Raw genomic sequence first — 27,379 nt, 5'->3', positions numbered from 1 at the left:
CTCCAGCCTCCTTCCCACCTGCCCGCAGCCATCAGATCCTCCCGGACATCAGAGCCACCCCAGCTCCGGGCCAGGAGAGCCTTCTTCCGCACCCACTAGGGGCGTCCTCGGATGTGAATAAGCTCCACGAGGACGAGGGCCGGGTTCTGTCTATCCGGGCCGGAGCCACAACCCCATGGAAGGTGTGGGCAGCAGGGCAGCCGGGCACGGGACACTCGTGCGGACGAGGAGCCAGTAGCCGCGGCGGCGCTGTCCTCGGGGGTCTAATCTTTTGGGGCGAGAGGAGCCTGGTCCCCTCGAGGCGAGCGGAGAATGGGGCGGAGGGCGCTCGGCGATGACCCCATTTCGCTCCCCCTCCGTCCGTTTTCGGAGGCCGTGGGGTCCCGTAGTCTCTCAGGTGCGCTGACCCCCCATCCCTCGGTGCGGTCAAGCCGGACACCCTGGGCGCGGGCGCCCGGGTTTCCGTCCAGCGTCGCCGCGCGGAGCCCCGCGGGGTCCCCAGCGCGAGTCGTCGGGGCGTGAGCGACGCGGCCGCGTTGGCCGCTCGGCCCGCCGGGGCGTCGGGGCGGCAGCGCGTCCGGCCTGAGCGACCGGCGCCGTCCGGGGAGCGCGGCCGGGGCCTCCGCGACGGCGCGCAGGGTGCGGGCTCCCACCGACGTCACTTCCGACCGGGGCCAAGATGGCGGCGGCGCGGCCGCGGGCGGCGGGGCGTGCGGAGCGGAGGCGGCGGCGGCGCGGGCGGCGGCTCTCGGCGCTCTGAGGCGCGGGGGCGCGGGCGCAGGTGAGCGGCTCCGGGGCGGGCGGCTTCCGGGACGGCGGCGGCGGGGCTCCCGGCCCGGCCCTGCCCGCGAGCGGCGAGGCGGCACGACACGCCGGGGACCCGGGCGCGCAGGGCCGGCGGCCGGACGCGCCCCCTCCGAGGTCCGGGCGCCCCGGGCCGGCGGGGACCCGGGGACCAGGCGCGGCCCGCGGGCGGCCGGGGTGGGGTCCCTCCGGCCCCGGGGTCCGGGGCGGCGGAGGTGCGGTCCGCTTTGTCGCCGTTGGGGCGCCGCGCGCCGGGCGAGGGGACGCGTGCGGGGTGCGGGCGGCGGCGCGGGGCGGGCTCGGCCGCCGGAGGAGGCTCCCGCGGTCCCGGGGCCGCCCCGGGGTCCAGCCGTGTTGCCGCTTCGCTTTTGTGTGCAGACCGAGCGGGGCGCCCCCTCCCTCCTGCACCCCCGTGCGCGTCCCGCGTCTTTGTGTTTCCGAAGAGTTTCTGTGCGGGGCCGGCCGGACCTGCCTCCGCCGCGGCCGCCGGCTGGTTTTCTCTCCGCGGACGCGCGCTGGTCGGTTATTTTGTCGCCGAAGATGTTCGCGAACCTGCGTTGGATGGTGGCGAGCGGGACCCGGAGTGGACCGAACAGGTCGGGTTTCTGGCCAAACCTCCGAGGTTCCTTCCGCCCCACGCGGGGTCCACGGAGCCACGACCGGCCACCTGCTGTCGGGGTTGGGGGCGGGGAGCCCACCGCCGACAGGGGACCCCACGGCCGACCGGGGACCCCGCCGCTGACCGGGGAGCCCGCCTTCCCTGCGCTGCGCAGCTGGAATTTCCCGGAGAGGAGACCCGGGCGGCCCCCCTCGTTTCCATTCAGTGTTGCAGGAGGTTTTGGTTTTATTTCCCAAGTGGAACGCCTTTCGGAGACTCCCACTAGCTCCTTCGGTCCCTTAAATCAGACCCTAATTTGGCCATACCCAGAACGCGAATAATATAACATTTACATTATATATATACATAGTTTTTGTTTGCTCTAGGTTTATTGTTATAAGCAACAATAATTCAGTGATTCTTTTTTAAACATATCAGTTTGATCAGTTGCACCTCCTAGTATTGGGGACGTGGAGGCCTTTTTAATTTTCTTTTTAACCGTGTTTTGAAATGTGCTGTGCACATACTGAGGAGGAAGTGAGACACAATCCTGTGTTCTGTTTTTGACATAGCATGTCTTTCTCTAGAAGCTTCCTTACAAATGCTTACGCGACCACACACATTGGCGTGTGGAATCTCAGTGTCATCCTGGGGGGACCCTTAGAGATGACATTTACGGCGGGACTAACATTGTTCACCACTTCTCTTACCTCTTTACACCTTTTTTATTTTTTGGTTGGATTTGGAAAGTCAGTATATTTGAAGTGCATAGACCTGCGCCAGGCACAGAATAGCAATGCCCGATAAAGATTCGCTTTGGCTGACTCTGAAGGTGGTTTCTTTAATTGAAAAGTTGGCATAATAAGATTTTTTTTTTCTTATTTTGTATTCAGCTCCTCAAACAGTATGGCTTAAACTTGTAGTGATGTATAAGTTTGTAAGTATAAAACATTGCATGTAAGTATAAAACATTGCGAAGATTCTCACTATAGAACGATTAGGAAATAGAGAAAAGCACAAAAAAAAAAATAGAAATCAGGCATACTCTTCCCACTCCTCAGATAACCACTGTGATCATTTATCTCTATCGGTGTCCATGTGTGTATTTCATATGTTTTTTTTGTGTATATGTATATGTATATATTCACTTCTGTATGTTTGTTTTATACAGCCGTAGTCGGTTTGGCTCAGTGGATATATGGTGTTGATGTCCTCTTGTGTATATTTGTAACCTGTTTTCCCATGGGATATTGTGAGCCTATATCCAAGCCATTAAAGTTTCTTCAGAATGATCTTAATGGCTGTGTGATATATAAATGGGCCATAACTTATTTATCAATTCCATATTGATCTGTAAAGTTCCTATATAGCTGAAGTTTTCTTTTCATTAAGACTTATTCAAAAGGTTTTTCTATTGTGAATTTAAAACTTTTGCAATCTTTCAAGATATCTGAAAATGTAAATTCTGTTTTTAGCCCCTCAAAATGCATTTTCCCTACCAATGCAGTTACAAGAATCAGCACTGTTCCAGCTCCCTCAGCCGGGCCTGTGCAGTTCCACTCATACATCTGCATGCGTACTCTTTTGATGATTATTTTACATTCGGTGTTTTATTTATTCATGGGACTGTTTCTTGAAGCTGCCGCTCTCTTTTCAAGTTCCAGATCTGATGTACAAACCTTTTAAGTCCTGTTAAATCATAGACTTTCCGTGATGGAAAGCACCGTAGGTTATTTACTATTTTTCCTGTCTTCTGACTTGCTTTTCATGCTATTTTTAATACCCGGGCAGAAAAAATAAACTGGGCTTTCACTAGAAAATGCCACAGTGGGGAGTGAAAAGGGACAGTCGGGGAAAATTGTCAAATTTGCATGGCGATCCAGGGAGTTTCCAGATGATGGGGACATTACCTGACAGTCATTACTTCCCATACCGCTCTCAGCTGAGCTGCCACTCTTCAGAGAGTTTGGTTGGGGCAGTGATTGGCAAACTTCGGCTCTCCAGCCACATGTGGCTCTTTGGCCCCTTGAGTGTGGCTCTTCCACAAAATACCACGGCCTTTTTGAAGAGTCTATTTTGAAGAAGTGGCGTTAGAAGAAGTTTAAGTTTAAAAAAAATTGGCTCTCAAAAGAAATTTCAATCGTTGTACTGTTGATATTTGGCTCTGTTGACTAATGAGTTTGCTGATCACTGGGTTAGAGGTCTGGGCTAGTGTTCTGTTTCTCTTTTTTGAAGTTAGAAGTTTATAGTTAAAGCCATAAAAATCATCTTAGAGCCAAGACGGGAAGCTGTGGACTCCATCACTGAAAGCAATTCTTAGGATCCATGAAAGCAGGGTTTTTACTTTGGCAGTATTGACAGTGGGGCTGGATAACTCTGTTGTGGGTACATGGTAGCATGTTTAACAGCATCCCTGGCCTCTCTACCCAGGAGATGCCAGCAATACCTCTCTGGGTCAGAAAGAGCCAGAGAGTCTCCAGACATTGCCAGATGTCCCCTGGCGGGCAACATCACCCCAGTTCTGGACCTCCGCATTAAAGGAAAGCTCCTCGAACTGGATGGTGGAATCACCGAGGCAGTTTATGGAATTTCTGTAGTCAAATTCTAAGAATAGACTGTATGGTTTACATGAAGTCCGCCTGCAGCTGGGGAAAGGACTTAGTGGCCCGCTTTTGGCTTTATGATTCATTGAATGGTCACTTTCCGCAGTTCGGCTCGTGCATCCCTTTTGTGGCAAGGGGTGAAGCAGTGGGAGGTAACTCGGAGACTATGCAGTGTGCATGCTGAGGATCAGCCTCCCCAATATGTAGATTAAATTATTAGGAAACTTAAATACAGTTGCATAGAACCAATGAATGGTGAATAACGTAAGCTCATGATCTAGTATACTGAATAGTGCAGACATAACTGTCTTTTTTTCAAAGAAAATGAGGCTTATTGAGGGATTGATGGTAGAAACCAAACTAGTTTTTCTAATAAAATTTCTCTTTTTTAAAAAACAACCAGCTCACAGTTAGGTACCAGAAATAATGGATTTATCTTGAGGGGATAAGGTTTACTTATGAAGTGCTTATGTAACTTTAACTTAATATTTATATTGTAAAGATAGCTTACTGAGCTTCATGACAAACATGCATCATTATGCAAATTTTCCTGGATGAAATAAGTGTAAGTTGTCACATCTTTATTTGTAAACGATAAGAATATAGAGGGTATAGATTGAATTTTAATGTGGCATACCAAAGTACTCTTTAGTTAGAATATACTGATAAGTAAAACACAAAAGAAGAAATATGCTGTAGGATTATTTGGTAATAGTTTGGTTTTTTGAAAAAACAAAAAACAAAACAGTATCTGCATAATTTCACGGGGATGAATGCATGCATCATTTCCATATTCTTTCTCAACGAGAAGCCTTCGGTTCCCCACCCCCACCTCCCTCATCTGGTCATTTGGAGTGAAATGTGCTTATGATATTATTCTCAGCACTGTCTGGTACTTACTCTTAGAGTCTTGGTTCATGCCATACCTACGCTGTGTTTTCATTTATTAGTCCTTTGGAACATGCACTGAAGGAGGCTCCACTGAATAAGTTATGTTTGCCAGCCATTTTGGTGAAAAGAGTATTTTGTAGCTCTTGCAGTAAATCATATGATAGGCTTTGCTTTGAAAGAGCTAAATTATTTCTTGGCACAGCTTGCCTGAAACGTGTATAGCTAAGTGCAATTGTTGGTTTGATTATGGTGGACTGCCTGTCTGGAAATTGGTGAAACCTATAGATTTTATAGGTGCTTGTAAGTAGTTCCCCTAAGAGTACATTAATTTCTGGAGGGGAAATTCTGTGGCATTTTCAAATCATTTAAATAATGCCTTCAAAATTTTTTTTAAGATTCACCAGACACTAAATAACATAAATAACATGAATCCTGTGCATTAATTACCCAAGGCCTTAGCTAAGACAATGTAAATTAGGCAAAATTTGGAGTATGAATATAAAAATAATACTCTAAAAGTTTCTCACTCTGTGAGAATTATTTTAGGGACTTGCCATAATTCTGAAAGACCTAGATTTAAAGTCTACCTGAAAGTAAGAATTTTAAAAAGGAGGGTTCTTGGGATAAATTTAGATTTTTAATCCTTACCCGAAGATGTTTCTCCATTGATTTTTAGAGAGAGTGGAAGGGAGAGACAGAGAGAAACCCCAATGTGAGGGAGACACTCCAATTGGTTGCCTCCTATATGCCCCCCACCAAGGCTGAGAGCCTGCAACTGCGGTACGTGCCCTTGATTGGAATCAGACCTGGGACCCTTCAGTCTGCAGTCCGATGCTCTATCCACTGAGCAAAACTGACTAGGGCTAAATTTAGATTCTTAATGGTGAAGCTCTGTTACCACTTGTCAGAGGTCATAGGTGAGCAGATCTGTTCACCTATTTGGAGAGAGAAATACTGTATCAACACCGTCGCCTAGTAATGTAAGTGAGCCGGCCTCAGTGCGCTGGATAAGCCGGATCACAGGTGGGCCCCAGAGCCTGGCATTTCTGGCAGTGGCAGGGCCAGCTGGGATGTTTTGAGATGAATGGATGAAGACTAAGCAAGCACTCGGAGATGCTTTAGGTTAGTGGCATTCCTCCTAATGCAGTAGGTATTGAGGGATAATGTGGTGCAGTGATCGAGAGAGACCCAAGTTATCTCTGAGTCCTCCGGCTTTTTTTCTAAATCTCCGTCCCCAGCTCTGAAGCAGCGCGTGCTGGGACCTTTTCCTCCATTGGAGGGATGCAGCTTTCTATGTAGCCTCCCCTCAGTCTCTAAACCAGAGCTCAACCCTTCCTCTTTTTTTTATACATATATTTTTAAAATATATTTTTATGGAGTTTAGAAAAGGGAGAGGAGGGGAGAGAGAAACATCAGTGATGAGAGAGAGTCATTGATTGGTTGCCTCCTGCAAACCCCCTACTAGCGATTGAGCCCGAAACCCAGGCATGTGCCCTTGATCAAAATCGAACCAGGGACTCTTCAGCCCACAAGGGTATGCTCTATCCACTGAACCAAACCAGCTAGGGTTTAACCCCTTCCTCTTAATCACTGCTTCTTACTGCTCTGCCTTTAAAATCTGTTCATTCTTTCAGTCAGTTATATTCCATATGTTGGGCTGTTCACCATCTTCATTTACCTCCTATTCAGTTAGAAAACGTATTCTGTGGCTGCCCTTTCCCCTCCTCTGTCCTTTCTCCTTCCTGTTGGTTTACTCTTACTAAACTGTTAGACATTCTTTAGTTTGTGACCTCCCTCCCCTTCCCCGGTCTGAAAGAGCTCCTGGCTCCATGTTGCTCATCCAGGTGGTCAGAGCTGCCTTGCTGATGGGAAGTCATGAAACCAGGTTTCCCCTCCTGCCCACATGTGCTCATGGGCTCTGCCTCTAACTCCTCTTCCATGCTTCTCTGAAGGCCTCCATGGCTTTGCAGTGGGGTCGGAGGGAGGTTGTCTGGGATAATACGAACACAATATCTGGGGAGCCAGATCAGATTTACATTTAACCTGGAACTAACTCCCTACCAACAGGACTACCCCAAGTAGTCTGTCACAGCAGGACTGCCCCGTGTAGTCTGTCACAACAGGACTGCCCTGTGTAGCCTGTCACGGCTCTGCTCCTACTGAATATGGGGGTGGGGGTGGGGGACCGCTGTTCTCCCCAGTCCCTTCCACACCTTCCACAAAGCCAAATCCTTCCCCATCTCTTCTCTCTGGATAGTTCTCCTTGAGTCACACTAGTTTCCCAGAGCCAATAGCACCATTTTTATCACCAGTAGGGAGGCATTTATTTTTACCTTGAAACAGGACTGCAAATAATTTATTTTGAGGAAACATACTTTCCTTTAAAAAATAAAAACTCATATATGTACGAGAGCTTCTTAAACTGTATAGAAATACACCGGCATTGCTATTTAAAAATAATGCTCTTGAGAACAGAAGTAGGGACATATTTAGAGGATAGACTTCAAACCTCAGATTTTACTTAAAGTAGAAGAGTTGCTTTCTACCCAAATAGTAAATACCTTAATAACCTCGGGAGAAGACCTATAGAAGCTTGTAGTGATATGTGGGGCTTCGCAAAATAGATCTGGCATAACTTCCATTTTGTTTTTTTAGGTTGTTTACTTATGGATTTAGGAAGCCCCCTTGTCATTTATATGTGGTTTGTAGAACATGCGTGTTCTATGTATTTTATCCTGTAGGAAAATCCCAAAGAGGTCTGAGTGGCCTCTTGTAAGGTGACCATATTAATGTTTAGAGAGTTTTATGTGAGAACATGAATACTTAGTGCCAGGACCAGTGTGTGACATTGCTGAAACTTTTGTCCCCTTTTTTCAGGAGATTCAGAAGACTTTGCAGGGTTCTGAAAACTCTCCGTTTTGACTGTTTAGTCACAAATGTGAATCTGCGTTGGCAACTCCAGTGGAGAAACAATAAAGGTGTTAACTGAGAATGCATTTTATTTTGGGAATTGTGAAATGTGGCATCTGACTTTAGAAATGGTGTGTTTAGCGTTGAGTGTTAGGAAAGAATTGACTTAATTTTCCTTTTATATACCGAAAGTTTCTACACATCTGACATGGGGGGAATGTTAGAAAAGTATAGTTTTACTAGTATAGGGACTTCTTTGACTTTAATGCTGTTTTCAAAACATGCATTCAACAGTTGCTTAAGTTCTTTTCCTAGAAGAGATGGCAGTTGTAATAATAATCTTGAGTCTGTGGCACAGTTCTCATCAGAGTAGTGACTGGCTGGACAGCGTTTGTATTTTCACACCTCCACCCCCTTTTCATATGGATTTTTACCAGTTAGTACTGGAAATAAGGAAAGGAAATTAACTTTTTAATTCAAGAGTATTTTGATTGGATGGAGTTATTTCACTCAGGAAAATTGACATTTTTTTTGTTTTTGTTTTAAGCATCATAGGAAGGAGTAGCAAACAGTTAGTGAGAGTAATATGTTGTAATTTCTGTAGAGAAACTAGATAGTTCTAATTGTGGGGTGGGAGGGAATTATTGTAGGAACCCTAAACAAAACGTGAACTTTGTGATGTAATAAACTACATGTTCAGTGCAATGCAATGTCATAGATGCATACCTTTAATCAAAAGGAAAAGGGAGAGCACATGCTAATAGCTATCCATAACATCAGCCAGGTCAATGATAAACAGTCAGCAATTGCTATACATTTATTGCTAAGCTAGCTCTTTATTTATTTTTATTTTATTTTATTTTTAAAAAATATATTCTATTGATTTTTTACAGAGAGGAAGGAAGAGGGATAGAGAGCTAGAAATGGCGATGAGAGAGAAACATCGACCAGCTGCCTCTTGCACACCCCCTACCGGGGATGTGCCCGCAACCAACGTACATGCCCCTGACCGGAATCGAACCTGGGACTTTTCAGTCCGCAGACTGACGCTCTACCACTGAGCCAAACCGGCTTCGGCTAAGCTAGCTCTTTATTAATGGAGGCTTGGAGCAGTATATTTTGAAAATTTTCCCTTTAGTCCCCCCCAACCACTTTTTTTTTTTAAAATAAATTCTAGTGGAGGAAAATATCCCCAGAGTCCCATAATCTAAACTTAGACTTACGGTGCTTTCCTAGCATATCCACAGGTTTCTTACTTAACATTTGCTCTGGTGTTTCACTTCCATATTGCAAACAAAAGCCCTAATCAGTATTATTTTCTCATTGGTGCTCTGCTGCTCTAAAGTCATTCGGAACAGCAGCCCCTCTATGTTTCCTGTCTGTTAATGCGGAAACGGTACTGTCTGAATCAAATCCCCCCACCTGGAGTGAAGTGCTAAGCTCTCCTTCCTGACTTAGGTTTGTGTCAGGACAGGGCTCTGTGAATTTGGTGAGTCAGGCCCCAGGACATGTCTGTGGTGGTGGGCCTCATTGAGGAAACTGATGGATTGAAATGGGAGAAATTACTGGTTTATATGTGAGGTATTCTGTTCTCTGCATCTCTCACATACTTGTTAGGTGGGGAAATTCCTGTGTGGTCTGCTCTGTTAAACCATTGCCTTTTTGCTTTGGTAGACATCGTTCTAGACTCTAGGGTGAGAGACACAAGCAACCAGTTTCCAGGAATAAGAGTTCACGCCCTTTGATTCAGCAACTCACCAAATATTTGCTGAATTCTCAGTCTCTGGTTCTTCACACACTCACACATGATCTCTATATTCTTTTAAAAAAATAATTTTTATTGATTCCAGAGGGAAGGAAGGGGGAGATAGAAATATCAATGATGAGAGAGAGAATCATTGATTAGCTGCCTCCTGCATGTTCCCTCCTGGGATCAAGCCCGCAACCCAGGCATGTGCCTTTGACCAGAATCAACTCAGGATCCTTCAGTCCACAGGCTGACACTCTATATACTGAGCCAAACTGGCTAGGGCTGATCTCTTTATTCTTAAAGTGATTAACATGTCAGGTTTAATTTTTTTTTTTTTTTTTTTACACACTTTAGCTTATGTGGTAATAGAGCCTGCTTTTAAAAGGAAAGTTGGCGGTACTTTTTCCAGTATGAAAGTAGAATAGAGGGGAGGGGAGGGAAGAGAGGGGAAGAGAAGGGAAGAGAAGGAAAGGGGAGGAAGGAGAGGGAAGGGGTGGGAAAGAGAGAGAAACGTTGATGTGAGAGACACATTGATTGGTTGCCTCCCACACACACCCAGACCTGGATTGAGTCTGTAACCAAGGTACGGTATGTCCCCTTGATCAGAATCGAAACCAGGACCTTTCAGTTTGTGGGCTCATGTTCTATCCACTGAGCCAAATGGGCCAGTGGATTTTAAGTATTTACCTTAGTTATTTACCATTTAAAATTTTTGATAGAATTCTTAGGTTTTAGTGTTATGCGTGGAAGATTCCTCTGTGCCTCTGTCAGTGTAGAGTCTACATTGATAGTTCTCACATGTGGTAAAACTTTGACCTTGAGATATCTGTATTGGTCACGTGGGTACTTAAAGACAGTCCTGTGTATTCAACACCGAGAATGAAAGCTAGGTGGGATTGCCCTGACACTGGCACAGGGCCTTGCGCTGCTGGAGGAATCTTAAGGAAGTTACTTCAATAACTGTTTTTAGAGTTTTAGAGTCTACAGTTTGTAGGTGCTCAGTTGGGATGGGATTTGGGGATGTGTATATGGTTTGATTGTCAAAGTGTGTGAAGGCACTATGGCCTTGTACAGGGCAGTGTTAAATGGCCCGAAAGGAAGGGACAGCCCCTCACAAGAGTTGCCCAAAATGCAGTGGTCCTCAAATGGACCTCAAAGTCGCAATTCTTTTGTTGTAACATCCTTTATTTTGAATAAAAAATATAACTTAAAATGTCATTTGAGAAGTTAGTGTTGGATTTGCAATGTTTGATATTGTAAAATATTTTAGATATATTATTTGACATTGTTGTAAGCGAAGAGGGAGAGAGAAAAAAAATGAAGGTCTTATTTTTAGCCATTAGGATTTGAAGTGATTGACAGAAGGGTCCAAGCATGTAGGTATGTAGTGAACTCTAAGAAAAAGATGTTAAGGTCCTTTTGTTCTCTGGAAAGAAATGATGAGTGCATTCCTATTTGGACAAAGAGGGAATGACAGTGTAGAAAGTCAGAGAGAAGATTACTAATCCTATAACAATCTGAATTCTATTGTAAAATTTTTCATTAAGAAAAAATTGAGATAACAGTGAAAGAACAGTTGGCCCTCTGTATTTACAGGCTCTGCACCTACAAATTCAACCGACCAAGGACTGAAAATATTCTGGGGCGGGGGTTTGGGGAAGGGTGCGGGGGAGCTAGGTTGTTGTAGATGTGTACCATGGAGTTAGGCCTACAGTGATTGGTGATTGCATCTGCACTGAATATTCACAGACTTTCCCCCTTGTAATAGTCTTTAAACAATTCACTGCAACAACTATTCACACAGCATTTACATTGTATTAGGTATGGGTAACCTTGAGATTTAAGTATATGGCAGGGTGTGCCTATGCAGGTTATATGCAGATATGCCATTTTATTTAAGGTGCTTGAGCCTCTGAGGATTTTGGTGTCTGTGGGGCCGTTGGGAGTGGAGTCCCCTGAGATAGTGAGGCACTACTGTACGTGGATATTTTGGATATGTGGTTTCAGATGTCAGGGCATCTCAGTTTGAATTGTGCCTGTGAGCTAGCAACCGCAAAATGGGGAAAGAAGAAAATGTTTTTTTAAAAAGAGGGAGAAACAAATGGAAAGCACATTGAAAAGAAGGAGGCAGCATCAGAAAAATGGCAGTTCTGTTCTTTCATGTCCTTAGGATAAACACCCTGGTGTCATCCCTGACTTCCCTCTTCCATCCCTGGTATCTAATCCAGTATCACATCCTGGGACTCTATTTTGCAGATAGAGCGAGGATCCAGCTACTTCTCACATTTTTTCTCCTACCTGATTTGTAGTTCTTAGTCTCTCTAAATCTGTCATGTTAGGTCATTCCTGCCATCGTCAGCTTCCCAGTGGCTTCCCATCTCTGGATGGAAAAGCCATAGCCCTTCTGGTGAACAGTACTTACCTTGCAAAACATTGTATAGCTCTTTCTGAAGATCTTTCATTAAAATGTTTGCATTTTATTGTAAGATTTTTTTTTCATTCTGTTCCTCAGAACATTCTGTGGCCAATGTTATTAATTCCACCTCTATAAACTTAGTGAGCAGCAAGTGAAAAACATGACATTTTATTCACTCCGGGACATTTTATTCAAAAGATTTCTCCTAGCCGAAACCGGTTTGGCTCAGTGGATAGAGCGTAGGCCTGTGGACTGAAAGGTCCCAGGTTCGATTCCGGTCAAGGGCATGAAAGAGGCAGCTGATCGATGACTCTCTCTCATTGATGTTTCTAACTCTGTATCTTTCTCCATTCCTCTCTGTGAAAAATCAGTAAAATATATTTTAAAAAACCCCACAAAAACAAAAACAAAAGATTTCTCTTAGCCGAAACCAGTTTGGCTCAGTAGATAGAGTGTCGGTCTGCGGACTCAAGGGTTCCGGGTTCAATTCTGGTCAAGGGCATGTACATTGGTTGTGGGCACATCCCCAGTGGGGGGTGTGTGTGCAGGAGGCAGCTGGTCAATGTTTCTCTCTCAACGACGTTTCTAGCTCTCTATCCCTCTCTCTTCCTTTCTGTGGGGAAAAAAAAAGATTTCTTCTAGTGGGACCTCTCATCAGTCAGTAGGCATTTGTGGTACAGAGTGCCAGGCATGCGCGCCTTCTAGGCCACTAATCTCATCACTGTTAGTTAGTGATGACAATCTTCAGTATCATAGAAAAGGATCAATTATATTCAGTATAGAATGAATACTAAAGAAGGACATGCATCTGAGAAAGAAGCTCAATATTAAATTTGAAAAGAATGGACTTCTTCATATTGGTTTGGTTAGACTGAGCTTTTCAATAAGATGCAAGCTATGAAATACATTCCCTGTGCCAAGTATGAGGGGGAAAAAAAAAAAGCTAGTTTAGATGCCCAGGCCCTAAAGGTGATCAGGGGAGTGAGGTTCAGTAGCTCAAGGGAAAAGAAATCCCAAACTGTCCTTGTTAATGAACAGGTAAAATGAAAAGCCCCCGTCTGCATGAAGTGGGCAGGCAGTATTTTCTCCTCGTTTGCAGAATATCAGTTTTACAAGTTCCTTAGTTTATTTACAATCCTATCTAATAAAAGAATAATATGCAAATTGACCATCCCTCCAACACACAAGATGGCTGCCCCCATGTGTGGACACAGATGGCTGCCAAAAGATGGCCAGCAGGGAAGGGCAGTTGTGGGTGATCAGGCCAGGCGGCAGTTGGGAGGGACCAGGCCTGCAAGGGAGGGCAGTTAGGGGTGACTGGGCCAGCAGAGGAGGGCAGTTGGGGGCAACCAGGCCTGTAGGGGAGGACAGTTGGGGGAACTCAGGCCAGCAGGGGAAGGCAGTTACGGGCAACCAGGCTGGCAGGGGAGGACAGTTAGGGGGTGGTCAGGCTAGCAGGCAAAGCAGTTAGGGGGAATCAGGCAGGCAGGCAGGCAGGCAGTGATTGGGAGCCAGCAGTCCTGGATTATGAGAGGGATGTCCAACTACCCATTTAGGCCTGGTCAGTTGGACATCCCCCGAGGGTCTCAGATTGGAGAGAGTGCAGGCTGGGTTGAGGGGCCCCCCTCACCCCCGCCACCCACCCCAATGCATGAATTTCACGTACTGGGCTTCTGGTTAGAACATATAGTTCTAAGGTGAGCAGTGTCTTTGGGGTATAGGAAGAAGAGATTATTGTAAGTAAGTTCATGAAAAAATATAATTATACTTAATGGTGTGTGTGTGTGTGTGTGTGTGTGTATACATGCTGAAAACTTAGAATATTACAGTGGAAGTGCTCCTGAAAGTGGCATGATTTTCATTTATTGTGAAAGACTTCAATTGACACGCGGGATGTATGTTGCAGAGAGGACCATCTTTATAGATTGTTATTTAGAAATAAGTATGTCGCATTCGTTTGTAAGGAACGATTTTGTATTCTTGTTATTTTATTATACTATGAGTATATTGAAGAAGAAATTTAAAGGAACAATTGTAGTTCTTTCCAAACAGCTTTTAATGAAACATTTGCATTTTACTACAAGGTTTTTGTTCTGTTTCTCAAAGAGAATTGGCTATAAAAATGTTATTGAATCCGCCTCTATTTCAGGAACTTGAAAAACAAAATATTGTAAAGGGGTCTAATTGTGTTTGTATTCAACTCAGGGTTGATATAAGTAAGAGAAGGACAATTAAATCGCATAATTTATGCAACAAGGCTTTGTGTTTCTATGAACAAAGCTAACATTTCTTTTCAGGAATGATGCAATTCCAAAGCAAAAATTTGATGTCATTCTAATGAGTCTGCTTTCAATTGTAGAGTACGATGAAGCCCTGGGAGAGATTAGCAAGAAATCTTCTTTATTGTAGCTAATAAATCTGGGAAGTAAGCTCTCCGCATAGATCGAAGCTGATCTGGCATGGAGTTGCTTTATGAATAGCCCTTTGAACAAACTCTGCAGTTGTGTGTGGTTTGAAATCCCTGTAAATTTGTAGGCAGGTACATATTACAATTGTCTGTTTTTCTTTTTAGGGCTCATGTAATCAAAGAAGTTTTTGTTGTGTGTGTCTTTTCAGAACACAGCAGGAATTGAAAATGAATCAGGTGAGTTTAAATATAAGAATTTATACAAATACATAAACTAGATGTTAGACCAGTTCTTGATTTCTAAAAGATAGTAAGTAACACACAACATGCATTCCTCCCAGGTTTTCCTTTCTGTTCTTAATGCCATTAATGAATACATTGCTTTCCTGGTATGCGTTTTGGGGGCGTGGGTTGACAGTTCTATGGAACGCTGAGTAGAGGACTCATTCGTTCCTAGGGACCTAATTCAGATTTTCTTTCTTTTTTTACCTCTCTCCTGCTACACTCTGGTGTTAGTTATTTGTTTTGTTTTGAAGTTTACTAAGCTTTTGTTTTTAATACTTTTTATTCTGTAATACTCATTGACTGAAAAGAAGAGTATTAAAAGTTTTGTTGTTGATTTTTAAAGACCAAAATTGATCAAACAGGAAACTTTAAGATGCTCTGTCTTCGAAAAATACCTGTTCGTGGAGTAGAAACAAGAGGGCAGATATTGAAATGCAAGATGTGCTTCACCTTCCAGGGGTTTGGGATTACCTGGAGATTAAACAGTTCTGCTGTGGACACTTCTGTAGCCTCAAGGGCGTTTTGATAAGTAGAATCTATTATATGGATTTAATATGTTCTAAAGTAGAATTTTTATTTTCTGATCTTAATATCATTTCACTTGCAGTTATAGAAATTTATGGGCGTCAGAAACATTCTCTTTTGAAATCTTTATAAACACATTTTTTTTTTTTTTAAAGGACAGAACTTAAATATGTCAAGTCTATAATTTTTAGTGCTTAGCTTAAAACTACCAGTCTGGAAAATATTTTGTATCCCTCATCAAGTGAAACTTGGGACACCTTTTTATCAGTTGCAGGTGCCTCCAACTGAGATCACAAGTCCAATTTTATTAGGTGGCCAAGTTTAATAAATTCAGTCCTGTGCTGCATTGAGAGATGTGAAATTTTTGGAATGGATTCTTTGATTTCTTTTTATTACTTTCTTTATCAAAATATATTTATTTTAATGCAGATGACCATATGTCATAAAAACGAATCTGGTGAACACATGGGGCACGTGGTTTCTATTATTTTAAAACTTGCAGATTTACTGACATGCTTTTGAAGGCAAATTGTTTTTGAAATGGTAAAATGGGGGCGGGAAAGAGAACAGTGGATTTTCACAGTCATTGCCCATAAAGTTATATACATATATGTGTCATAGATTTCATATATTTTCCCACTTCAAGACTGATTCCTAATGTGAACCTTGTCACCCAAAGGAGCTTGCTTTTCTAAAATGGCCCAGGAAGTCTTAATTTTGGATTAGAATGATCATAAAAAAGAAAAAAAAAAATGATCGTGAAAGTTTCCACAGCGGAATCTAAATGTTGACATTGCTTTTGTTGCCTCATTGTTTAGCAGTCATTGTCTCATTGGCTACAGCTCGCACCTTAGGCTTAATCACGCTTTAATTCTTACATCTTATTAGGCCAGTTGCATTTCTGATATTTTATTTCTTTGACATCTCACATTCGCTTCAATATTTCGTTTATATCAAATGAACTTGTATTTAAAGAAAGTCTTCAAGCCATTTAAAAGAATTGTGACCATTTCTTTTTTTTGGCTTTTTTACAATTTCATTTTACGTTCGACAAGTTTTAATATCAGATCTGTGGAGGACTGCCTTTGATGCTAAAAGCCAAATGTCAATGGAAAAGGGTCCTCTTATGTTTCTAATGGTTAGCACATTTCTGGTGTGGGTATAATTTAAATGGCCTGGTAGTAATGAAACTTTTATTTGTATTATAAAAACTGTCCACTTTTTATGAGTAAAATTTAAGCATCTTTAGTTATATTTTCATTATTTGAGGAATATTAGTTACATGATATTTAGTCCTGATTATTATATCATGGCAAAAAAATCTGTGACTGTTTTTCAGTAGTTGTCCCAGTAATTTTTTTTTTTAAAATATATTTTATTGATTTTTGTACAGAGTGGAAGGGAGAGAGATAGAGAGTTCGAAACATCAATGAGAGAGAGTCATCGATCAGCTGCCTCTTGCACACCCCCTACTGGGGATATGCGTGAAACCAAGGTACATGCCCTTGACCGGAATCGAACCCGGGGCTCTTCAGTCCCCAAGCCGACGCTCTATCCATTGAGCCAAACCGGTCCCGGCCCCAGTAATTTTAAAAAAATAAGAATTGTTTCAATACATTTTATGTTTTTCCCTCTTGTATTTATTCTTCTCATTTGTAGCCAGTGAATATGAGCCATGCATGCTTGAAAACTTCAAAATAACTACATAAAAGTGTAGATATTGAAAAAGTTTTAACTTGAACCAGATTGATTTGCAATTCAAATCTTGATGGTGAGTTTAGGGTTAGATTTTTTTTCTCTCTAGGGACTGATCAACATAGCTTTGATGAATGTTAGCTGTCAGCTATGTCCCTTATGATGGGTGTGGTCTCTAAGGCAATAACACAGCATCACTCATTCATGTATGCCTGACAGCCGAGTTTTAAGGACTCAATGACCCTAGGAGTGAGCATTTCATGTTGCTTACAAGTTAGTCCTTTAGAGGAAACGAGAGTCCAAAGCCCAGTGATGCTGGCATGTTAAGCACTGACTATTGAAGCAGCGTTCTGGACTGCTCATCGTTACCAAGGTGTTTCCAGTGGTTTGCGAGGCTTCCCCTCCAATCCCAGCCCTGGAGCCGAGACCCACGTGCTCTTTATCCCTCTTTCTCTTCTGGTTGCTCTCCACTCAGCACTCACCCCTTTCTTCCCAGTTTAGAACCCGGCTTGCTTTCCCTGTGAGCCTTGGTTTTTCTGACTGAGCCCAGGCCTGAAGGGCAGGCAAGAAGAGCAACTCTCTGCCTCCTCCCCTCGCTGTCCATTTTCTCTTTTCTCCCTTTGCAATCATAGATATCCTCACATCCATCTAAATATTTAACTTTGAGATGTTCCACTAGTTTTCTTCTTTTTCCTAGATTTATCTAGGAGAATCCAGAACTTTATAAATGGTTCTCTCATTGAATAGAGTTTAGAAGGCCGTATAGTAGTTCCTTACCTCCTTTCCTTCAATGTTCTTTCCTTATAATGTTGATGAGATGCCTTAGGAAGTTAACTTCTGTTTATATCACTTAGTCCTATGGTAAAATTGTTTCATTTTACCAAATTTCACTTAAAGTTGCACAATTTATGAATGACATTAAATGAGGACTTATTGTACTTTGATAGAACATCCAAGATGAGTGAAGTTCCATAATGCAAGTAGGTATGTTAGTGTTTAATGCCATATTCCTGTCTATTGAGTGTTTACTCATCATGCCAGGCATTTCATTATCACACATACATTTTCTCATTCATTCAGTCTTTATAGCTGCCCTATGAAGTATAGGATTTTTAACCATTTTATGGATGAAGACATTAAAGCCCAGAGAGGTGGCTTGCCCATGATCATTCAGACGTGGTAGATCTTGGATTCACCCCAGGCCTGTAGATTCCAAAGCCCAGTTCTTGCTCGCTGTGCTATATTTCTATATCAGGATACGCTGTGTGATGCCGTGCTAACAGGCTGCTCCAAAATATCTGGGGCTTAACAGCCGTTTATTTCTTGTTCTCAGTACGCATCCATTGTAGCTCTGCTATTGTGGTTGCTCAAGAACCAAGGATGATGGAGGCTTTGTCTCAACACGTGTTACTTCTGTTTACATTTAACTGGTCAAAGTTAGTCATATGGCCACATCTAACTTAAAACTCAGGTGGCGGGGGCAGAGCATTTCGTCAAGTGCCTAGGAGGACAGGAGAACTGTAATATTGGGGTACAGCCCAATCATTCCAGCTTTATTGATATATATTTAATATAAAACATTCTGTAGGTTTTCACCTTGATGTAATACAGTGGCCTTGATTACCATTTATTGAGTCACTTAACTTTCTAAAAAGAACCTTTGTTTATCTCTTATTACTAATATTTGAAATTTCTACCAATATAGTAGCTTATGATTGCAGCATCTCTCTGTCCTTATCAATAATCTGTGGTAATGCCAGCAATTTAGCCTCCTAAACTTGTTTTAAAGTTTTATGTAAAAAAATTAAAGGAAGGTAAATCACTTGATGCTGCAAATGTAACCCTGAGAATTGTGATAAGCCATCCGTATTTCCATCGTCTTAACTATTCTGAAGTTCATTCATCCCATCACTCATCCTGCGTAGACTGCATCCCAGGCTGCTGTGGATTCTGCAGTAAGGGCTCTGCTCTCAGCTCACATACTCACAGAGGGAAGAGTGCAGAGCAGGAAGGTAAGCTCAGACAGTGAAAACTGGGAAGACAGTGCAGCGAGGTCACGTGGTAAAGAATGCTGGTGAAAGTGGGGGGAGGTTCTCTGGATTACATGGTCAGAGAAGGCTATTCCAGAAAGGTGGTTAACAATAGAATCATAATAAATTAATAGAATTCTTAATAATAATAATAATAATAACTGAATGATAGGCCAAAGTAATAAGCAAGAACCAGATATATGAGGATCCGGGGAAAGAAAATTCTAGGCAGCGTGAACAGACCTTGAGGTCGAGGTGGGAATGAGCTTGCTGGTTCAAGGCATGGGGAGCCAGCCAGGGCCGGAGCTTGGCGACACGTGGGGCCCTGGGACCAGATGGAGTTTGTATGTGAGGCGAGGGCCAGCTTTGTAGGTCCTCAAAGGCCATGGGAAGAAGCTTATGTTTTATTGTAAGTTCAGCGGGAAGCCACTGGACAGGGACATACTTTGGTTTCCCTTTTTAGCCCATCATGCACTGTCCATGCTCGCAGGACAACTTAATGGCCTGCCAGCTTTGGGCAAGAAGGTGCTTTTTAATGTCTCAGAACTGTTTGCTTTTCTTTTCCAAAGGCGGCATATAAGATTTCCTTATCTGTATCCCCATCTGTTTATTGTTATTGCAGTCTTACTCATTCCTTAACCACATAAAATTTAATGCTATATCAGTAAACTGAAGCTTGTTTGATCCCCACCCCTACCCATTTCCCCTCAAGAATAGTAAAGTCTTTATTTCAAGTTTCATTGGGGTTGTTCACAGAATTTGAGTATTTTAATGCTCTTTAATTCTTGGACATTATTATTTTTTGCTGGTAACAATGATTACTATGGTGGTTATTAGTCCGTGGTAGCAATAATATATCTTTTATTTTGAATATATAATAATATGTCTTAATATTAAGCAATATTACTCTCTAGTATTAGTTTTGATCAGTTGGTATTTAAAAATCTTGGTGCTTTAATTAAATCAATTAAATCTGATATAAAGTTTATGGCCATTGTTTAGGTAGAGCGTGTGAAAGAAGTACTTCCATAAGTTTAAATGAAATACCAGGAAAATTTGCTTATTCTTATCTTTTTTTTTTTTTTTTTTAAATAAGAAGGTTTTTTGTTTTATTTATTTTTTTAATATATTTTATTGATTTTTGTACAGAGAGGAAGGGAGAGAGAGAGAGTTAGAAACATCGATGAGAGTCATTGATCAGCTGCCTCTTGCACACCCCCTACTGGGGATATGCCCGCAACCAAGGTACATGCCCTTGACCGGAATCGAACCCGGGTCCCTTCAGTCCCCAAGCCGACGCTCTATCCATTGAGCCAAACCGGTTTCGGCTGCTTATTCTTATCTTTTAAACAATGAAAACATGAGTATATGCTGTCTATGTCGGGGGTGCCTGCAGCCTTATCGAGCAGGAGGCAGTGCCAGTGTCATGCTGTAGAGCAGTTACCGCACTCTTTCCAGTGAGGATCTGAGTGTAGGAGAGGGAGTGGAGCAGGCTGGTCCTGAGGAGCAGAAGTGGGTGCTGGGGGCCGCTGTGAGTGGTCACTGCAAGGACAGGCCAGAGTAGGCTTACTCACAGAGAAGGGAAACTGTTCGAGGGTTTAGAATTGTTTTTAAAAAAATCTCGATTAAAACGTGTTTTTTTTCTATGACGTTGATATTTTTATTTTTTATTTTCTTGGAACATTAAAGTTTCAACATGATTTAAAGAGGGTGTAGGATTTATTTACTTATTTATGTGCAATAAAACGTACTCATTTGGAGTGTATGGTCCTGAGTTTTCACTCTGATATTAACTACCACCTCTGTCAAGAGATACGACATTGCTGACACTCAAGAAAGTTCCTTTTTGCGGCTCTGAAGTTCTCCCCTCAACCTCTGCCTCAGGCAGCCACTGATCCGGCTCACTGTCCCTGTGGGTTGGCTTTTCTTGTTCTAGAATTTTTCATAAATGGAGTCATATCAGTAGCTTATTCCTTTCATAGAAAATATTTTATGGGCCATCATCTGACCATCTAGTTAAATCTCTTCATACCATATTTCTAAAGGTTAGGGGAAACCCTGGGATGGTTTTCTATCTTTAATTTTAGGTAGCTCCTCTACTTTTTTCTAATTCTAAAAATATATATTGTGTAAAAAATTGAAACTATTTTAGCATATTATTAACATTGAATTGTATTTTTATAAGTACTTCTATAAGTTTAAATGCAAATTTGATTTTTCATACTTTTTAAAAAAGACTTCCAACTAAGATGGTTTCTGTCCATGATGATTTAAACCTCAATTAATGAGTGTATAGTTGAGAAAATTAATGTGTTTAATAATGATCGCACTTAATTTTATTTTGAATCACATATTCTACTAAATTTATAAAATAAAATCAAGTACAATGTCTTTCTGAAGATAATTGAATTATTTTTGAAATTTGAAAAGTAATTTAGGAACTTGAATAGCATTTGCCTATGCAATATAGAAGACTTTGGCAAGAAGGCTTGCATTTTATGTTACCCTGATATTAATGCTTTTGTAGAGAAGGTTTCAGGATTGTTTAGCTCTGCCTCACTTTAGTTATCTTGTGACTCACATTCCACCTTTAGTCTTGGCTTTGCCAATCTGGCTGTATGACCTTGAGCAAGTCACTGACTTCCTGGTATTTGCTTTCTTACCTGTTAAATAGGAATAGTAGTGGTGCCCACCCCATGCGGTTGTGGTAAAGAGCAAAGTTAATAAACCTAGAGCACTAAGGTTAGTGCCTGGCATATATGTAGGAAACACTGTGTATTATTATTATTATCACCATTCTTATTTTCAGGCAGTAACTAAGTCTTGATTCTGCCTTTATAAAATACCTCCTTATCGAACTCACTGCTCGATTCCTGGTCAGGGCACATGCCTGGGTTGCAAGCTTGATCCCAACTAAGGGGCATGCAGGAAGCAGTGGATGGATGATTCTCTCTCATCATTGATGTTTCTATTTCTTCCTCTCCCTTACTCTCTGAAATCAATAAAAAATATATTTAAAAAACTTTAAAATACCTTTTTATCACTGTCATTGCTTGAGTTCAGACCCAAACATTCCTTGTTTTGGCTGTTATAGAAACTTCACTGACCTCTCTCACCCACCATTGAATCATTTCCCCCATGCCTTAAGTATTATACTTACTTATACAACATAAAACTGACCATATAGGAAATCAGAGAAGTGGACAATCATCATGAGTTGTTTCGAATGTCTTCATGGATGAACTGGGATTTGAACTTGACCTGGAAGGATGTAGAGAATATTGACTAGCAGAAGAATTGAGAGCCATAAGGACCTGGGTTCATTATGAACTAGAAGCCTGAATTGCAAAAGCCCCACAGGAGTAAGAGACCTAATTTGGTGAAGGGAGGAGGAGCCAGAAGTTGGTGCCTGTAGGGGCCAGGGAGTTGAATATGGGATAGAAAACCTCTTGACATCTTGTCATTCCCCTGACCAAAGCTTTCTGGTGGGGTCCCACCACTCTCCTACTGCCATCCAGTCTCTGCCCTGGCCTTCCGGGCTCTGCAGATTCTGGTGGTGGCCACCTCCGCTTTCTCCCTGGGTCACTCTGACCTGGCCATAGTGGCCTCTTTTCCTGAACATGCCAAGCTCTTTGTCTCCCCACCCATTTCCCTGGAATGCTCAATCCTTAACACATGGCCTTATTCCTAGATCAGAACATTTGGGAACCTAAGATTAATCACATAATGTCATAGCTTCCCTAAAACTCCTCTACCTAAGAGTGAAGAAGGCAGATGACATCTTTTTTTTTTTTTTTTTTTTTTTTTTTTTTTTTTTAAATAAATTTTTATTGTTCATATTATTACAAGTGTTCCTTTCCCCCCCCCTTCCCACCCCACCCTCTGCCCTTTCCCCACTCCCCATTGTCCTCATCCATAGGTGCACAGTTTATGTTCAGTCTCTTCCCACATTCCCCTCTTCCCTTTTCCCCAAGAATCATCAGTTCACTCCCCTTCCATACCTCTGATTCTACTATATTCAACAGTTAATATTGTTCATCAGATTTTTTTTTTAATTTCCTTGGTTTTTAGATTCACTTGTTGATAGTTACGTATTTGTTGTTCATAATTTTTATCTTTATTTACTTTCTCTTCTGAAAGAACCCCCTTCAGCAATTCATATAATTCTGGTTTGGTGGTGATGAACTCCTTTAGCTTTTTTTTATTAGTGAAGCTCTTTATCTGACCTTCGATTCTGAGTGATAGCTTTGCTGGGTAGAGTATTTTTGGCTGAAGGTTCTTGCTATTCATCACCTTGAATATTTCTTGCCATTCCCGTCTGGCCTGCATGGTTTCTGTTGAGAAATCAGCTGACAATCGTATAGGTGCTCCTTTATAGGTAACCACCTGCTTAGCTCTTGCTGCTTTTAATATTCTCTCTTTGTCCTTTGCTCTTGGAATCTTAATTATGATTTGTCTTGGTGTGGTCCTCTTTGGATTCCTCTTATTTGGAGTTCTGTGTGCTTCCTGGACTTGTAAGTCCAATTCTTTCCCCAGGTGGGGGAAGTTTTCTGTCACTATTTCTTTCAGTATGTTTTCGATATCTTGCTCTCTCTCATCTTCTGGGACCCCCATGATTCTGATGTTGGATCGTTTGAAGTTGTCCCAGAGGTTTCTTACATTATCTTCAATTTTCTGGATTCTCTTGCCTTCTAGCTTCTGCAGAGGAGTGTCTTCTGGCTCTTTATGTTCCAAATCTTTGACTTGATTCTTGCGATCTTCTATTCTGTTTTTAGGACTCTGTAGAATATTTTTTATTTCAGACAATGTATTCTTTATTTCTTGTTGATCCCTTAGCATTTCTTGTTGATCCCTTTTCATATCCTCATAGGTCTCATTTATTTTATCGGCCTTTTCTAGGAGTCTCTTGAAAAACCCTATAAGTGTGGTTTTGAACTCTATATCCAGTCGCTTTTTGTCCTCCATTTCTTTCGTTTGTGATCTATTTGGTTTAGGCATTTTCGCAGGCAGCTTTCCTGATGGGGGCGGAGTTTCAGGGTGGAGCCTACAGCCTTGGCTTCCGTCAGCCCCGCCCTATGCGACTCCTGAGACTCAGGGTCCTTCAGTACTTGTTGCAAGCGCCTCTGAGAGAAAGGTGCCCTCGATTTTCGCCTGCTACCAAACAGTGTAAGCTCTCCCGCAATGGGCCCGAAACTGGGGTTCAGTTCAGTTGGAAGTGGAGTTGGAGGTGGCGTTCAGAGCAGTCTGGAGCCCCTGTCTCCTTCCCGCCAGGGCAGTCCTACAGCACAGCCGGCCGGCCCTTCTCTGCGCGCTGTGTGCGCGCCTCTGGGACCTCCTTTCGCTGCTTCCCCGGGTCCCGCCTTACAGCCCAGCTCCCTCTGTGTGAGCCTGGGTCCCCGGGGTCTGGCCTAGAACGGGGGTTCAGAGCAGTTGGGGGCCCAGCACAGTCGGAGTGTTTATCTCCTTCCCGCTAGGGAACGCCCGCCAGGCACTCGGCCTCCCTCCTCTCCGGCTCCGTCCTCTTTGCGCGCGCCGCGTGTCTCCGTACCTTGGGCTTTTACAGCTCCTCCGCGCTTCCTTCTGGTTTTCTCCTTGCTTCTCGTTGTAGAATTTCCAGTCAGTTGACTTTCCTGTAGTTCTGGGTAATGTCCATTTTATATTTTAGTTGTATTTTATTGAAATTGTTGCGTGCGGCTGCGGCTAGGTGCCTACCCGAGCAGCCATCTTGGATTCTCTCGGCAGATGACATCTTAGTGTTACTACAAAGACTAGCTCCTGGGCCCCCGAGAGGGACCTCCCAGGCGTCCCCGGACTGTAATGTGAGACCCCGCTGGTTCGAACGTGGGCTCCGGAGTCGGACTGTCTGGACTTGATCTGGGCTCCACTACTTTAAAACAGCTTTGGGAAGTTACTTGCCAGAGCTACTCCACTGCACCGTATTTGGAAGTCCAGACCCTGAAGCCTGCCTGACTGGGTTTGTACCCGGGCTCTGCCACTCATTAATGCAGCTACGGGCAGGTTTCAGTTGTCATCTGTAAAAAGGGGATCATAAACTTACAGCCAGAGTGGTAGTGTAAAGGTTAAATGAGGTAACGCATACAGTGCTTGGTCAGTGTTAGCTTTGGTGATTGAGAGGCAGTGCATGGACAGTGCTTAGCATAGATCTTGGCCCAGAGGAAGGAATAAATGTCATACTCCCTAAGTTCTCCTGCACCCCCAGCATGGCAGAGCATAGTCATCCTGGGCTGGAGGAAAGGTGTTAGGAGGAAGAGCAGAGGGGCCTTTCAGATGCTCCAGCTGGAGGAACTGGAGAATCAGCTCTAAGGTTTCTGTGTGCTGGAAGCAGGAGAAGAGCAGTTCCTTTAGCCGGTGAGCTTTGTGGGGAGGGGGCCAGATCAGCTTTACTAACCATGGTTTCTTCATCGCTCAGCACAGGGCCGAGCAGGCCCCCAGGAGTGTTTGTTCATCATTGAGGGTGGACTGAGTGCAGGGGGGCCGGTTGGCCATTTATTGGGGGAGGGAGTGAATATCAACTACATTTGAGATTGAGGTAAAAAGTAGGAGACATCAAATTAATAAGATCAATTAATAGTTAATAACTAAGTACTTTATGGAATTAGGTATGTTAATTAAATTAACTTAAATTTAGTGTGTTAATTACATTTAATACATACCATTCCAGATCAGTTCATTGAAATAAAGAGCTCTTGTGTTTCCTATTGCAGCTTCCTGCATACTTGTCACAGTGATCAGAGTTAGAAAGCCTTGAAATGCGGATGTGCCTTTATTCTGGGACAGCAAGGATGGGGTCCTGGGAGAAGGAACAGCCAGGTTCCTTCCTAGAGCTTGCAGCCTGGTCTGAGGTTGGTTCCTTCTGTGTAGATCAGCAAGTGGTGATACATTTCTCCTAAGGTACTATTACTCCCGCCTTCCTCACCTTATCTGCTCTAGCACACTGGTGTTTTGCCTTTCTCTTCTCTGAGCACACCTAGCTTTTTCCTAGCTCAGCAGTGGTCCTTGCCGGTTCACTTTCCTGCCATGTTTCACCCTGTATCATTGCGCGATTCTTCCTAGGTGTAGAGAGGTCTTCCCTGAGCACCATGTCTAAAGTAGCACCCCACCCTCTCCATGACTGTCTTCCTTGTGCCTGATTGATTTTCCCTGAGAGCAGTGTTTCCCAAAGTGTGGTACGCGTACCCCCAGGGGTACGGGAAGAGTTTGGTGGGGGTACCTGTTACACCGGAGTTTGGTGGGGATATGCACTGCACCGTGCTTAGCTGCGCCTAATTCTACGTTCTCATGAGTACGAGGGGTACTCGGCGTTACGAAAATTATACAAGGGGTACACATATGTCAAAAGTTTGGGAAACACTGCTTAAGAGCATCAATATCTACCAGGCATGATATATCTTTGATTTTGTTTGCCTTCCTCACTAGAGGGAAACATTGTTAAGACAAATGTGATGCCTAAAACATTGTCTGGCTCATAAGAGGGGCTCAGAAACATCTTACTAAATTAAATGATTAGATAGTGCAATGTCTTGTAGACAAAATCGATCTGGGACCAAGATAGATGACCCTGTTTACAATATATTACATCTGATACTATCAAGATATGTGCAAAAAAGATTCCAGCTTATTGAATGTGTGAGGGAGAGATTTTTTAAAGCGTTCTTTTGTTTCAAAGGTTTACTTTATAAATTGGTTTCTTGAAATTGAGAACATATCACATATTCCAAAAAGGGGTTCTTGTATCAACCCAGGAAAACACTTATCTCAGATGCAAGAAATTCAGGCACACATGGAGAAAATGCTTTCTGATAGATGACCCTGCTATTTTATTACTATCCCTCCTTTTTCTAAAAAAGGTTCTTTAGCTTACAGGAATCACTTAGTCATTCAAGTATTTAAGTGACATTTTGTGTCTCCTACACAATGTCTTTGTTGTACTCTGATGGGGAGGTACGTTAAACTTGAAATTATACAAATAATTGTTTAAAATTCTGATAAGACCGATGAAGGGAAAATTAGGAAGGGGAGAGGATGGTTCTTCTTGGACAGGCAACCCACCTTCTGCTTCTTGAATCACTGATTTTCTAAAAATGTTCCACGCAGGGGAGATTCCGATAGCCCGAGAGGCGAGAGGAAGGCCTTGGGGCTGCCAGGGCTAGGTGGCTGCGTAGAGATAGAAATTGAACTGCATTCTAGTGTAAAGAGTAAAGGGTTGTAAAATAAACAACTAGCGTTTCTCAACTAGGTAAACGAGCCCAAGTTATAAACAGTGGGTGGCTGCAAGCAAGTAAATAAAAGTGTAGGGATTTTCCTTATTTCTTTCCCCCGTGGCAGCTCTGCTGTGGTCCTTTCTATTCACGGTGTTTCACCAATTTTAACATTCCTGGTCTCCAACTTATACTGATGTTACAGATTTCCTGTGGGAATGACCATTCTGTCTTATGTACCATCTT

The 27,379-nt window shown here is 42.9% G+C and overlaps 1 protein-coding gene across 5 annotated transcripts in view; it reads left to right on the top strand.

The window, feature by feature from the left end:
• Positions 1-650: 650 nt before the first annotated feature.
• PRDM2 (PR/SET domain 2) overlaps positions 651-27,379 on the top strand; it is a 105,620-nt gene continuing 78,891 nt past the window's right edge. For 2 of the 5 annotated variants that reach the window (XM_084875288.1, XM_084875287.1), the window contains exon 1: positions 14,545-14,616. In XM_084875288.1, the coding sequence (XP_084731414.1) occupies positions 14,608-14,616 (9 nt within the window). In that variant the 5' untranslated portion in view covers positions 14,545-14,607. Of the gene's footprint in view, positions 782-817; positions 1,401-14,544; positions 14,617-27,379 lie in introns of those variants that run through there. The other 3 variants (XM_084875286.1, XM_084875291.1, XM_084875290.1) reach the window with 3 other exon arrangements.

This window comes from Pipistrellus hanaki (assembly GCF_964339955.1).
Source record: "Pipistrellus hanaki genome assembly, chromosome: 2".
NCBI classification, from domain to species: Eukaryota; Metazoa; Chordata; class Mammalia; order Chiroptera; family Vespertilionidae; genus Pipistrellus; species Pipistrellus hanaki.
Note: the sequence above shows the minus strand (reverse complement) of the source record. Positions and strands in the feature narration are given on the sequence as shown.